This window comes from Typha angustifolia, chromosome 9, assembly GCF_048772165.1.
Source record: "Typha angustifolia cultivar Huaian chromosome 9, ASM4877216v1, whole genome shotgun sequence".
NCBI classification, from domain to species: domain Eukaryota; kingdom Viridiplantae; phylum Streptophyta; class Magnoliopsida; order Poales; family Typhaceae; genus Typha; species Typha angustifolia.
The window spans coordinates 2,060,891-2,074,815 of record NC_133247.1 but is presented as its reverse complement, the minus strand read 5'-3'; the positions used below and the strand labels follow the sequence as shown (position 1 = coordinate 2,074,815).

The following is a 13,925-nucleotide window of genomic DNA, read 5'->3' as shown; positions in this document are numbered from 1 at the left end:
TTTTTCTATGTTCCCTCTCTCCATGAATCTAGCTCTTAAAGAGGACTGACTATTTCCTACTCCCCATGTCAAGTTCAGTCATGCAGGCACTCAGAGGTCCCCAAATAGACCTCAGAAAATTTAATGGTACTGCTGCTCATCAATTCAATTGTTGGAAAGCAGTGACAAGCTGCCGAATTCAACTCATTTCCAAAGACCTCAGAGCTGACCGACTGCACTAGGACCAGTTAATAAAGCAAAAAATAAACTTCAGAATGTCTCAGGAATTTATGTATCCTTTGATCCAACTGATGTATTGTGGAGCACAACCATACTTATTTCAAAGTTTGCTAGTAGAAGAAGGGCCTTTTCTTTCTCTCTCTCTCTAGATTTCCAATTAGTCCCTACTTTACCTCTGACTTCTGCTTAGGAGACAAAAAGAGCAGCAAGAAGTAAGGCATAATATGACCCAGGCAACTGCAAAGACGATTAAGAAGGTACATGCACTATGAATTCTGTCCAAATGCGTACCAATTTCTTCATAAGAGTACGGGCAATTTTTATTTATCCCAATAACTGAAACTGAGACACACATCTAAGAAGGAAAAGGAAAAAAAAAAGAGGAAAGAGGAGAGAACAGACAGACTCTGGGTTTATCCAAATTCAGAGAGTTGTTTTGACCACGGGATTCAGTTCCTGCACATTGTTTCATCAAACATCAAAGCAGCCTTAAAAACCAGCTAAGCAATCCTGCTCGCCTCGCCTGCAAAAAAAGATGAAATTGGTCAGAGCAAAGGAACAAAAAATTCGGAAAATCTCAAGGAAAAGCAAAAGGTGCTAGAGTAGATAATATAGATCAAATTCTCTAATGAAAAGAATGTAATGATGTGGTCACATTGAAAATATAATGATCTTAAAAAAATTATAAAGCTCGGGCATAACATAAGGATAGCAGTTAGAGGGCAGGGAAAATGGACCCCAACTTAAAACAATCAAGCTACAAGTAGATGCTTATTTCAAGTATTACAAAGCTCGCATAAGTCAACTATCAAAGGAAAAATTGTGAGTAGGAATCACAACATTCATGGCAAAGATGGAGAGATACATATACATATCCAAAGTTTTAGATACCAAGTTGCTCATTCAACTAGAAGATTTATAATTTTATGTGATCTGATAATGACAACCACTTGGTCACTTGAGTGCAGCAACAGAGATTCATCATATTAAACATATGCTCCTTATATAAGTGCCAGGGGAAAAGTGAGCAAGGGTATGACAATTCATCAATATGACCCAACACATTAGGAACACCAGGTCACCAAAACAAGACCATCAGTATAACATGCAAGATCAACAGCAGAGATTTATCAGCTCCAAATTCTGTTTCTTGACTATACCAAATCAAATGCCACAAGAATTCGTTTTGTAGCAAAAATTTTATGTGTTACCAGCAAGTAAATTTTAGAACTCTAGAAATGTAAAGTCATTCAGCACAGGAATCCATCATACAGGCATACCAAACAATGCCACAAAAGCATTCAACTCTCAGGACAAAATTAAGGTGTCCACAGTTGCTGCGTTGGCCCAGAACCTTGAAACAGATAAGCCTCTAAATTGGATTACTTGCATAGATGATATATTTCAAACTTCTGGTCTAAGCACAAAAAGAAGCACAACAAAAGCAACCACATCCAACACACCAGAAGTAGACAAACTACACCTGCAGTGAAACTAAAGTCTTGCATAGACTTTATCTTTACAAACTTTCAGTATTGAGCAGCTTAGACATAAATAAGAAATCCACATCCAACACACCAGAAGCAGACAAACTATACCTACAGTGAAACTAAAGTCCTGAACTTTATCTTTAAAAACTTTCAGTACTAAGCAGCTTTGACATAAATAAGAATCCACCATTTGTGTACTGAGCAGCTTTGACATAAATAAGAATCCACCATCTGAAGGACAGCAAAAGTGGTTGAGAAAGAAAATCTGCCCTCTAGAATATGGCAATTCATGAAAAATGTTAGCTACTTGTACAAAATTCTAACAATTCAACATATAACCAAAACCACTTCCTTGTACAAGATAACATAATACTACTTTTATTGTCATTCTTATTTGTAACTACTTTTATTGTCATTCTTATTGTATTCAATCTCCCTTTTATACAATACTGCTTAGATAGAACAGTGAGATAATATTCCGCAAGGAATAAGAAGATTTCGTATGGGAAAATAGAATTGTGGTCCTGTCATGTTGTTTTCATATATAATGACTAAGGATCCCTCCATCGCTGACTTGGAAGTACACAAGAGAAACAAGGTTACAAAAATGGTCGGAATTCAGATTAGTCTCCTGAAAAAATAATATATATTGACTGTATCGGCCGCTCGGATAGGATCAAATATTTTTTAATTACATAAAATTTTAAATACTATTTAAAAATTCAGAAAAATTGACAAAAATAAGAAAATAATGATTGCTCACATATGAAGCCTGAAAATAAAATAAAAAAGTACTTACTCAAAATTGCTACAGTAAAGAAGAAGAAGAAGAAAAATTAGAAAGAGTAGACGAAATGAAAGGGAAAAAAAACTTACCATAGTGAAGGAGTGGAGAACAAAAAAACTGCATTTGAAGAAGTGTAGGGAGAGAGAAAGAAAGGAATTTGTGATTGCTATATCTCTATGTCGGAGAAGCAATAGCTATAGTAGGGAGAGAGAGAGAGAGAGAGAGAGAGAGAGGGTAAAGATGATAGGGGATTAGGGGCATCAATTATTAATCCCTCTGAGATGGATTTGACCCGAACCAACCAATCTCAATCTGGATCGTGCAATCCCATTTGATCCCAATCAATTGATCCTTTGATTCATGAAGAGAAATACAATGATGACAATCACAATGGCATGATAGACAAATTTGCACAGAGACACCTGAGTTCACATCTAGATCTAACAAGCAACAAAATGGAAAATCGGAGCAATTAGTACTTCGCTCAACCAACATTTAGTACTGATAGACCTTGCTTGCTTGAGCGAAGTACCGGAGTGATGAGTGGTGGCCTAATCACTCTTTTCCTTTTGTATTAATCAGAGATCAAGATAACATGAGCACTCTAATTTAGCTACTTCTAACCAATCTACGATAATTCAAAATTAACCTAAGTAAAAAAGGTGTTCGGTGCATGAGGCTCCTTACTACACAAGTCTGGGGAGAGAATACATACATAGCCTAACTCTAGTTTCAAAAGATGCTATTTTCACCGCTTGACCTCTTGAACTTCTCAAACCTGTCTTAAATTTTTTTGTTCTAAGCAGCTTCTACATATTTCTAGTTTAGTGTTCAGCACTATCTTACATATATCAACTGAGACAACATCAATGGTAAATAAGATATAGCATGAAACCCATGTTAATTATCTTTTGGTAATCCTTCTATAACAAATGCAAATAAGTAAAGACTTACCACTCAACCTTGGTACATATATACTGACACAAGCACACGCAGCCCAAATTTGACTCTACTAGGCTATTTCTGAAAGACTTAAACAAGGTAGTGAACTAACAATCTGCATTAAACCCGAAATTTTCATCTTCCAACTCATAGGACCTCAGTTGCTTAGAAAGTCACCCATATATCACCCCAATTTCATTGCTTCATGCACCATCTCAACGATCTTTCTTCTCTAGACCATTGGCTTCTATCGTTCATCACCAGGGGCACCAAAATCTTCTGGATACCATGTTCTCCATAACATATGAACCATAATACAGAATCAGATTTTGCTTGTGATCAATTTTATGCCTTGTTTTAGGCATACAGTTACATTTTAATGCAACTCTATCCACTGCTATATCACCTCAATATCATAAGCAAAACCAGTGCTTTTCCCATGCATTTTCTGGATGCACTCTCTCTTCCTCCTTTTCTTGGCAGTTGACCATTCATTCAAACACTGAAATGTATATTACAATTGACACTGGCTCGAGTACGTTCTGGCACCATGACATTACGGTAGTTAGAATGCTGCGACTTGCTACAATTATGGTTTTGATGCTAGAAAGTACAAATTATACTGCTAAAACTAAGGTATTGATGCCAGACATAGAAATTACACTGCTAAAACTACAGTTTTGATGCAAGAAATTATCACAGTGTTACCATCAACCATAAGTATATACTGATGCAAGTTCATCATCAATATCTTCATTTGTTTGTGAGAATTTTATTTCCTACTTTGTTGTTCTCTCTACTATAGTATTTTGCGCGATCCCTGCTACAATGGTATTTTTGTGTAATGTACTGTTAAAATTTTTATATATACTCTATTCATAATTTAGTATATCTTCTATCTTATATATTATATGATTATTTTTTATTTTTATATATAAATATACTCGACCATCTTGGCACCCGCCCTCCACCTAGGTACTAGGCAGTGGGGTGACCGCCCGCCATCGGCAGCCTCATCTCATTACATTGATTTTAACAATATTTGAAGGGTTAAGCTCAAGCATATGTTCATCATCCTTAAAGAAAAGAATGAGACCTCAACCAACATTTGTTAAACCTTATTTTGTCAACTTAACAAAAGTAGATGATTTTTAAATTCCACGTCGGCTCTATCTCTTAATAGATGAGACTAACACAAATGGTCAATCATGTCATTATTATGTCCCATAACTTCTAGTAACAATAAATTCTTTAACAAGATTGTCAAATATTACGAATGGTGCTCATGCAATTTATAAAAAACCACAAAATTTATCTTATCATACTTCATTTTTATTTAACTACTGCTACTGACTTTCAGAGTCAACTCATGTCTGCTAAACTACATGAGTATGCAAATATGTTATCTATCTACATTAGCAACATAACAAATGGACCAGAAAAAAAAACATCCCTAAAAGAGAAGATATTAGGTAGAGCCTGTCTCTATAGAAAGTGGCCTTGAGTTTTCGGAGTATCAAATGGAGTATACAAGTCCACCCTACAGATCAAATGTGCCTGCATGACTTAATTGATTGTTATGACCAATGCCTTTTAAATATCAGTCAAGTAAGGCATAGAACACCACATAATCTCTCGGCAAATTGTAGTAATTAAGACAAGTCAAAAGGTAGAAAAAGATGACCACCACATGTTTCAACAAATGATCTATCAAAAGTTTCTAGCCAGGCATCCTAGCTATATACCAAGGTCATGTTGCTACCTACTTTTGCATGTCCTATTACGAAGATTCTATTTGTCATACTTGCTCTAACCAAAAAAGCATTTGAAAAAAGCCATCTATGTAGATTCTGCCGATATCCATGATGCAGCAACAATATCCTTAGTCAAGAACTGGTTCACTAGCTTTCAGTTTTCAACCAAGAGTTTCTAGATACTGTCTTCAAATCTTGATAATGTAAGGTACCTGGTCCTTAAATGCATAAATGGAAGCCACTTGAAGTTGTCTCACAAAATTTAACATTTTTTTCATTTATTCAGGTGGCATGCCCAGGATCATATTCTACAAGTGAAAAAAGAAACACATTTTCTTGCAACTAAGATGATGAGAGCAATAGTTATTACTAATAAACTCTCAGAACTATTCAAGTGGATGGATTTAATAACCACATGATGCCTCTCAAATATCCAAGGACAGGAAATATCTGCAGCAACAGTGTCAGTATGTATACTATTAGGCTCAGTTATCAACTACAGAGCCATTTTCCTTTTGGTTTGTCGACATGCATAGAGGACAAAGTTTATTGTAAATAGGGTTGGTATTTCGATCCAAATCCCGTTTTTTTTTTTTCCAAACCCACCTTTTATCTGGCCATTCCCCAGTCATCATATACCCATACATGAATATTAAAATACCAAATGATTAATAATTTACAAAAATCTTCAAATTCTCTATGTTGTAAAACAATCTCCTTACTCAACATATAGCATAATCGCGAAGGCATGTACCGCAAAGGATTTTAAGGTAAGTGCAGAATAAGATTTGTAAGATATCATTGAATAATTCTTCCTACTTATGATTCATAGACAAACACAAGAGGGTGGATCAGCTCAATTAGCAAGGTGCTGAAGCTAGTGATTCAACAGGTAGTTTTCTATTACAAAATTGAAGTTATGATTGTGCAACATGCCATGAATTGTCTACTTCAGTTGCAACTAAATCTTCAGAGAAAGGACGCACACAGAATCATAGCATCTGAGAAAGCAGCACAGCTAGTATCCTGCATGATTGCTTAATCCCTAGAGACATGAAAAAAGACCTATCCTTCTTACTTGAAAGGCATAAGAAAAGCGGCATTTTTCGACAATTACGATAAGTTACATTTCCGCCCAATCAATCAAGATGCGGGAAAGGACTCGTCATCAAAGTGCATATCTTGATCCCAATAACATCGCCACCACAAGATTAATGTTTCCACAAAAATGAATCAAGACTTCTAAAATAACTGACGATCAAAACCAAATTTTGAATTCAGAAAACCAACCAAGCATCTCAACAACAGATCAAATTGACCAATCAAAGAACAGCAAGAGAAAGAACCAACCGGAAGACACGCAAGAGACGCCTTAAGCCTGAGCGGTCGAAGGAATTAGAGGAATCGGGGAACCTCCAGGTTGGGTCTGGATCTGCTTCGCCTTCTTCTTCTTCTCCTCGAGCTCCCGGATCTTCTGCATCTGGAGCATGCGCTCCATGACGAGCTCGTACTCGCACTTCTCGTACGTGTGGCGCTCGTTCTCGCACTTCCACGGGAGGTAGAACTCCGCGACGCGGCACTTGTTTAGGGGGATGAGGAGGTGTGCGCACTGGTCGCGGTACGGGATCGGAACCCTAGCTTCCACCATCTCTGCTTGCGTCGCTATCATCGGCTTCGACGATCCAAGCTTCACCTCCTCCTCCGCCATTGCTACGATCTCTCTCCTCGATCGCCTCTTCTTCCTAATTCTCTGGATTGACTCGCCTTTCGCCCTTCTCGATTTGTTGTTCTTGGATTATAGCTATTCTGGTGAATGGCTTTCTATCTACCATTGGGCTGGGCCTTCGTTGATTTCTTTTAGCCCAACCCACGAGAAAACCCTAGCATCCATATTGGAACTATCAACGGCTAACAATCCGCCACGTGTAGGACAATTAGAGGGCATGGCTTTTATCTAAATGCACGTTATTAAACTAAAACTAATCTAATCTTTTGCCCATTGAAACGGATAGAATTAATTAATAAAAGGAGGAATAATTAAGATTAATTTTGAACACATTAAACACATTACATACATCAAATAACCACACAAAAAAAAAAAACTAAAGCACAAAGTCTGCTAATCAATTACAACGACCATCAATTTATCCCATCGAATCCATAAACCGATCGAGATCTCTAGATATCAACGCACTGGATTTGATATCCTTGTCCTTCGCCATGGTCTCGACCACTTCTTTAGGAACCAAACACTTCTCTTCACCGTATAACTTCTCTTGCACGTTGGTAGATCCAAGCAGGAGTTGGAGCTTCTCTCCCTGCATAATGAACCCAGATAAAGTGTATCATAGCTTTTATCCCAAATTAATTCACAATTAACATGCATGGATAAACCAACTTATCCATGAACTAGTGCAAGAATTTAACCTGAATAGGGCCCATAAGGGCAAGAACTCCAACCTGGGCCTGCATGAACTTAACGTACTTGTACGCAGCTTGAAACATCTCAGCGGTGTTCATCTTATTCCCTCCTGGAATAAGCCTCCCAAGCTCCTGAGTCTTCTCACTTATCCTCTTCCTCCTCTGCCTCGCCGCCACGCTCTGCGCCGATAAGCACCCATTGCTCGTCTTCTTCTCCGGTCGAGGGGCTACGAACTCCGGCATCAAGTAGGAAGTGGCATCAAACAAGAGTTCAGAAGTCGGGTAAAAATCACTGCAGCTTCTCGGGCGTTTCGGGCATTGGGAGATATCGAATTCTTCTCTTGGTGGGTATAAGTCGGGAGAAGAGAGGGAGGAGTGGTTTAAGGAGGGAAGTGGAATGGATTCTGGGGAGTGGAATGAGGAGTCGTTAGGGAAGTCAGAGGACTCGAATGGATCGTAATACAAGCCTAGGAGTTCATGGAAGGGAACTGGGTCTGGATTCAGATGGGACAAAGTGTCCCAATTGGATTCGAAGCTTAATGCCATGAATACCAAATCTTGTGTCCAAGAAAGAAATAAAAAAGAAGAGTGACTACCTAAACGAGAAGAGAAGAAGAGACAAGAGCTTGAGAGAGAAAGATACCTGAATGCTGACAAAGAGAGAACACTACAAACTGGAGGCCTCTTTTTAACGCTAACCGGCAACCGCCGCCGCTAAGAACATCGGGGAGGGGCACGTGGCAGTAGTGCGGGATAGTGTAGCTGGATAATTGAACGGTGGATAGTTATTCTATCTCGTTATTACTATTTGCTTCGTAACGACCTCCGACTTATCCGCCGCGCGTTTCTCCCTCTATCTCTAACCGCCGCACCACCACCTTCTCTCTCTCTATTCCACTCATAACCGCCGCTGCTCTCGCTCTCCCGCGCCCAAACTTTTTGTAGGGTTCGGAGGGTTGGTGTAGGATAAGTGATAGGCGGCGGCTGCGCGCATGTTAGTACCAATCTGGGCCGTACGACAAGGAGTAAAAATTGCACGTCTTTTGGGGTTCTTTATGCAAATAATCACCTACGTAAGTAACTTCATCTCGAAAAGAAAAGGAATCCAATCCTCCTCGTTCTTTGCATCGATTCACAGATTATTCGTAAGAAATATTGTAAGAGCATTTTTGCATGTATACCCAGTGAGATGGTTTTTTTCACAAATATACCCACAAAAGAGGGAGTCAAATAGTAAAAAAAAAAAAAATCCAAAACATGGGAGGTTCTTTGCACATAGGAGACGAGACGTCTGATGTGAATCCAACGGATGATCTAATTTATGCATATTTTAGAACAATTATGGATTTCTAATGAGTAATGGCTTTAACATTTGAAATGTTTACTATATCACGCAAGTATTAATACTTTAATACTATATTGTGATATTTTCTTCTCTTAGTCTTGTTTTTTAAAGATAATTCTACTGTTAGTCGCATGACAAGATATGTCCTTTTATTCCTCCAATTATGTGCCACAAATTGCATTAGAGAAATAAAATCTAGAGAGAGAGAGAGAGTAAATGATTGAGAAGCTTGTCAAGGGGAAAGACAAAGAAGGCAGGAGATAAGACGCAGAGGAAGAATCAAAGTTGGAATGAGAAAAAATATTTATGAGAAAATTAGAGAAACAATCCTTGACTCGATCGTTGACCTTCCAATGCATTTGAACACATGAAAATAAAAATTAAGAAAGAAGTACAAATTAAAAGAGGAGAGAGAGAGAGAGAGAGAGAGAGAGAGAGAGAGAGAGAGAGGAGAGAAGTAACTCATACTGCATGCTTTATAATTAGCTACTTGTAGACTACAACGAAGACAAATCTTTTATAAGCAACACGAGTATATTATATATATATATATATATATATATGAAACAATAGAACAGAATAATAAAAATTGTATTTCAAGTTTAACGATTAACAACCAGTATCTTATAATGAGAGGCACAACCCTCACGCATTTGTTGTCATCCTACTCAACTAATTAACCGCATGCAGGATAATTAAAGAACAAGAAACAGTAACTACTACAACAACTTACCTAATTGTTCACTTAACCAAGCGGATTAATTGTTAAGCCTCTGTCCTTCTCTCTTGTTAAGTCTGTTTACTTCCTCGATCACTACTACCTCATAATAATCTTCCACCAGTAAATGATGTATTCATTTGTGCTGGCTTCATCTCAGGATCCAAGGAGCTCATCTCCATTCCATGGCTAATTTGCTCTCTTCCGACGCCGAGAAAGTCTCGCGTTAGCCCGTCGGATCCCTTGAAGCTCGCTGCCGGAATGCTATTCTGAAACTTGATCTCATCCATGTTACAGAAACCTGGATCAAACCCTCCAAATATATTGCTGCTTCCATTTGTTATTGAATTCATTAGGTTTTGCATGCTGGTTTCACTCTCCATGTGAGTTTGGTCACCACCAGAAGAGGAATTCACATAATCTCTAAGTAAAGAGGATCTACCGCTTGTTGTGGCACCCATTTCGACCGCCTTTTGGAGCAATGCGGTCGCCGACATCTGCGGTAGCATGGAGTGATCATTCTGGATTGAGTTGTTATAAAGAGAATACCCGCCGCCGATTTGATCAGTCACAAGATTTCCATGCATCAGTAGGTGATTGTTCTGGTTAGTAGCTATCGCATTGCTACTTGCACCGCTGGTGTTAGAGAAGAAGCCAAGGTTGAATAGATTGGAAGAAGATGGAGTAGTGGTGTCACTTTGGAAATCTGGGAATTGCATTAGACCATGGAATAACGGCTTGCTGTGGAGCAAGGAATGGTGGTGGGCCTGAGCCTCTCCATTGTAGTGATCATTCTGCGAGGAAACGCCAAGGAAGAAGGCGGCGGATGGCGGCGGCGGAGGAGGCTGGCGGAAGGCGGAGTCGAGGTGAGATGGGATGCCGTTACCGGCTGTGCCGAGGCGGAGGAGATCGGCGGATGGATGAGTAGTAGTTTGATCTTGCAATGAGTTGAGCTGAGAGCTGAGTTGAGATAGGCCTAAAGATGTGCTGCTATTGCCATAGAGGTTGCTCCTCATAGTGGTCATGCTGGTTGGAAGCCTACTGTTCTCTTGAGTTAGGGCATCACAGAAGGCTCTATGGGTGATGAAGCTATCACGCCTGTATATATCCATACGTTTGAAGAGGAAATGGATTAATTAAACCAATTAATCTCCACTCTCTCCACTGTGAAATATATCAAATAAGGCAAGAGAGAATAATGCAACAAGTTACTACAAAAAGTGTCATTAATTCATTCATCGATTCAAGAGAAGAAAGAGAGGAAATTCTCGTCGGAATTAGAAAGGATTCTACCTTCAACCAGTAATATTGGTCAGAGAGAATTCTCTCAATCACATTGAAACCCAATAAATTAACCACTCATTCCCTGTCATTAAATTCCAAATCCCGTGAACTCTGGCACCTATTTATTATAGTAGTACGTACTCATTCATAGCCCAGGAATTATTCCCAGTCCCTCCACTGTTCCCAACTCACACTACTGAATTAAATGAAGTCTAATGTAACTCCAAGCTTGCATTGATGCATGAGAGAGAGAATTCTAACGTCTTTCATGAAAAGAAAAGTTGTGGACCTGCCATTGCCATGAGAAGTAGCAATGCCAAAGGGGCCTGACCGCATCTAGCCAACCCACATCTGCCTACTTGGCTACACGTGAACAAGAGAGAGAAAGAGAGAAGCATTTTGTTCCAATTCACGTGTGAACAGTCCTCTCTTTCTCTCTCTCTCTCTCTCTCTCTCTCACACACACTAAGGAATCCAACCATAACAACCCTACATAGCAAAGAAAGAGAAAACCCTAACCCTAAAATTAATAACATGATATGATGAGATGCAACATGCATGCAAGATAGTATTACCTAGAGAAGATAGTGCCACAATCGCAGCGGTATTCGCGAGTGCCGCATGTCTTGGAGTGAGCCTTCCAGTCCGATTGCACTGCGTAACGCTTGGAGCACTTGTCGCACTTCCACTTCTTCTCCCCGTGCTTGCGGCAGAAGTGCTTCTTGACGCCGGTGAGGTCGCCGAGGGCTCGGGAGGGGTCGTGGTGGACGCACGTCGGCTCGGGGCAGAGGTAGACGCGGCGGCGGACGTCGCCGGGGATCTTCTGCCGTAGCTTCCACGGGAGGTTGTGGCCGCGACGGTGCAGCTGGAGGTTCTGCTCGCGCTGGAAGCCCTTGTTGCAGACCTCGCAGACGAAGCGGTTCGTCGCCAGGAGCGACTTCGGGGAGAGGGCGATCACCTCGGCGTCTGGATCTGAGATGAAATTTTACGAAATGAGCAAGTAATCAAACCCCAATTCGTAAATCAATTAAAATCAAACGAGTGAAGGGTCGTGAGAGAAATGCATGGTAAGCAAAATCAAAGATGAGCATCTCCACCAGAGTATACAAATATCTATATCTATGTATACATATGCATATATAATCAATTAGAAGGACGTCCATAAAATCACACAATAAATCGAAACAAGTGAAGATCTCGAGCCATGCATGTATGTGTATTAGTGAGCAGATACTTGCATGGAGTTCCTGGGAGATTCCTCTTCTTCTTCTTTTGGCCAGCCGCCGTCGAGGAGATCGGCGCCGCCGTAGACTGTGGCAGCTGCGGATTCATCTGGTTGTGCTGCTCCTCATCTTTAATTCCAAAGAAGGGCGCCGGCGAAGAAGAAGAAGCCATAGCTAGATCTCTTTGCCAGGAACAATAACAACAACAAAAACAACAACAACAACTACAACAACACTTGCCTTTTTCTTCCTCACAACTTCCAGGTTTCGTTTTTTCTTTTTCTTTTTTTCCTTTTGGTTCCTTTGGCTTCTGCTAAGAGATCACTAAGTAGATCAAATCAGACCAAAAATAAAAATTCCCACTACCCAACATGCAACCATGAGCTCCTTTCTTTTGTTCTATGTATCTGTCTCCAAGCCCAAACCTCTCCTGGGGATTCTTCCTAGTAGAGCAAAAGAACAAGGGAGCTGGAAACCCAAACAAAAAGTTGCAGTCAAAACAACAAAAAGGAGAGAGAGAAGGAAGAAAGCAAGATCTGTGGGGGAATTAAGAAAAATAAATAAATCACAAACCAATTAGAAGACCATCTTCTTGTTTCTTGCTTTTTCCCACAATCTTCTACAACTAGTCTTTGATTGTAGAGAGGTAAGAGAAATGGAGGCCAAGGTTGTTGGGGGATTTCTTTCACCTCCTTGTCATACTTTCTATATATCTTTGCCTGCCTTCCATACTGCTACTGTTCCTAAATTCTTTTCTATTCCTTCTCACTCCTTTGCACCACAATTAAGAATACCAGCAACTTTCTATATACAAATTTAGAGAGAGAGAAAGAGGTTTGTGATGGGGGTCACACGCAGGGGAAGCGTGTCGTTATGTGGGTATGGATTGGGTCCACCGACTGTAGTATGTGGGCCTTACTCTGTCCATATCCAGACAAACCCTACTTTAAATTAATATCAAACTTTCACACCTGGAATTTTTTTCTCTTTTTATCTTTCATTATTTATTTGAGAATCCTCATCACCCTGGATTTAGTGAGATGGTAATTACCGGGAGAAGATATTAGTAAGGGTTTCTTTTTTACTAATTGCCACTGAAGTGTATTTTAATAATAAATATGATATTTTAAACAATGGAATATCCATGAAATTCAAAAGGGTTTTGATGATAATTGTTATTCAATAATTGCCTTATTGAATATCTCACACTGTCTTTTACTATGGAGTTCTAATTTTGGTGATAATAATTATTATAATTTAAAATAGAATATCAATTATGAAATTCAAGAAATTTTTAATGGTAATTATTAAATAATTTGAGAATTACCTTATTTAATTTCTTACACTCAGTCTTTCACTAATATTAATTCAACCCTACCAAATATCAACTCCAACTTTCGCCCGATTTGAATTCACTATCTCTAAAAATCTCTATCATGAATTGATCGGTTATTATAAGGTTTTTATTTTTAGTATTTATTACAAACAAAATGGTCTAACTAAAATTATAACTATTAGCTCGTCGACTATTCTTGTATATTTTGTCACTTTTCGTCGCTTGCATGCTTAAAGACATGTTAATGACTCTAAGAAATTTACTTGAATTAAACGAATCCATGTTTTATATTTTAAACAACAAATGCAATTTATAGAATTCAATTCTAGAACGTCTGCTCTGATATTATATTAACTCATTAACTAAATAATTTTTATCAATAAGGTACTATATAAGATAAGATAAG

At 39.0% G+C, this 13,925-nt stretch overlaps 3 protein-coding genes across 4 annotated transcripts; all 3 read right to left on the bottom strand.

Annotated features, from left to right (window-relative positions):
• Window positions 1-468: 468 nt before the first annotated feature.
• LOC140767713 (NADH dehydrogenase [ubiquinone] 1 beta subcomplex subunit 7) lies at window positions 469-6,986 on the bottom strand. The gene is made up of 2 exons (XM_073107718.1): window positions 6,543-6,986; window positions 469-742 (listed from the first exon to the last, which is right to left on the bottom strand). Exon 1 carries the CDS (start codon window positions 6,898-6,900, stop codon window positions 6,565-6,567), a length of 336 nt encoding a protein of 111 aa, XP_072963819.1. The 5' UTR covers window positions 6,901-6,986; the 3' UTR covers window positions 469-742; window positions 6,543-6,564.
• A 243-nt stretch (window positions 6,987-7,229) lies between these two features.
• On the bottom strand, window positions 7,230-9,425 carry LOC140767071 (transcription factor bHLH52-like). Of its 2 annotated transcripts, XM_073106835.1 has the most exons (3): window positions 8,257-9,425; window positions 7,620-8,170; window positions 7,230-7,510 (listed from the first exon to the last, which is right to left on the bottom strand). In XM_073106835.1, the coding sequence occupies exons 2-3, from the start codon at window positions 8,157-8,159 to the stop codon at window positions 7,337-7,339; spliced, it is 714 nt and encodes a 237-aa protein (XP_072962936.1). In that variant the 5' UTR covers window positions 8,160-8,170; window positions 8,257-9,425; the 3' UTR covers window positions 7,230-7,336. The 2 variants fall into 2 exon arrangements, with proteins under 2 accessions (XP_072962936.1, XP_072962937.1); XM_073106836.1 differs by having other exon boundaries at window positions 7,653-9,425.
• Window positions 9,426-9,528: 103 nt separating this feature from the next.
• LOC140767070 (protein indeterminate-domain 5, chloroplastic-like) lies at window positions 9,529-12,963 on the bottom strand. The gene is made up of 4 exons (XM_073106833.1): window positions 12,757-12,963; window positions 12,199-12,651; window positions 11,536-11,932; window positions 9,529-10,774 (listed from the first exon to the last, which is right to left on the bottom strand). Exons 2-4 carry the CDS (start codon window positions 12,353-12,355, stop codon window positions 9,781-9,783), a joined length of 1,548 nt encoding a protein of 515 aa, XP_072962934.1. The 5' UTR covers window positions 12,356-12,651; window positions 12,757-12,963; the 3' UTR covers window positions 9,529-9,780.
• Window positions 12,964-13,925: the final 962 nt, after the last annotated feature.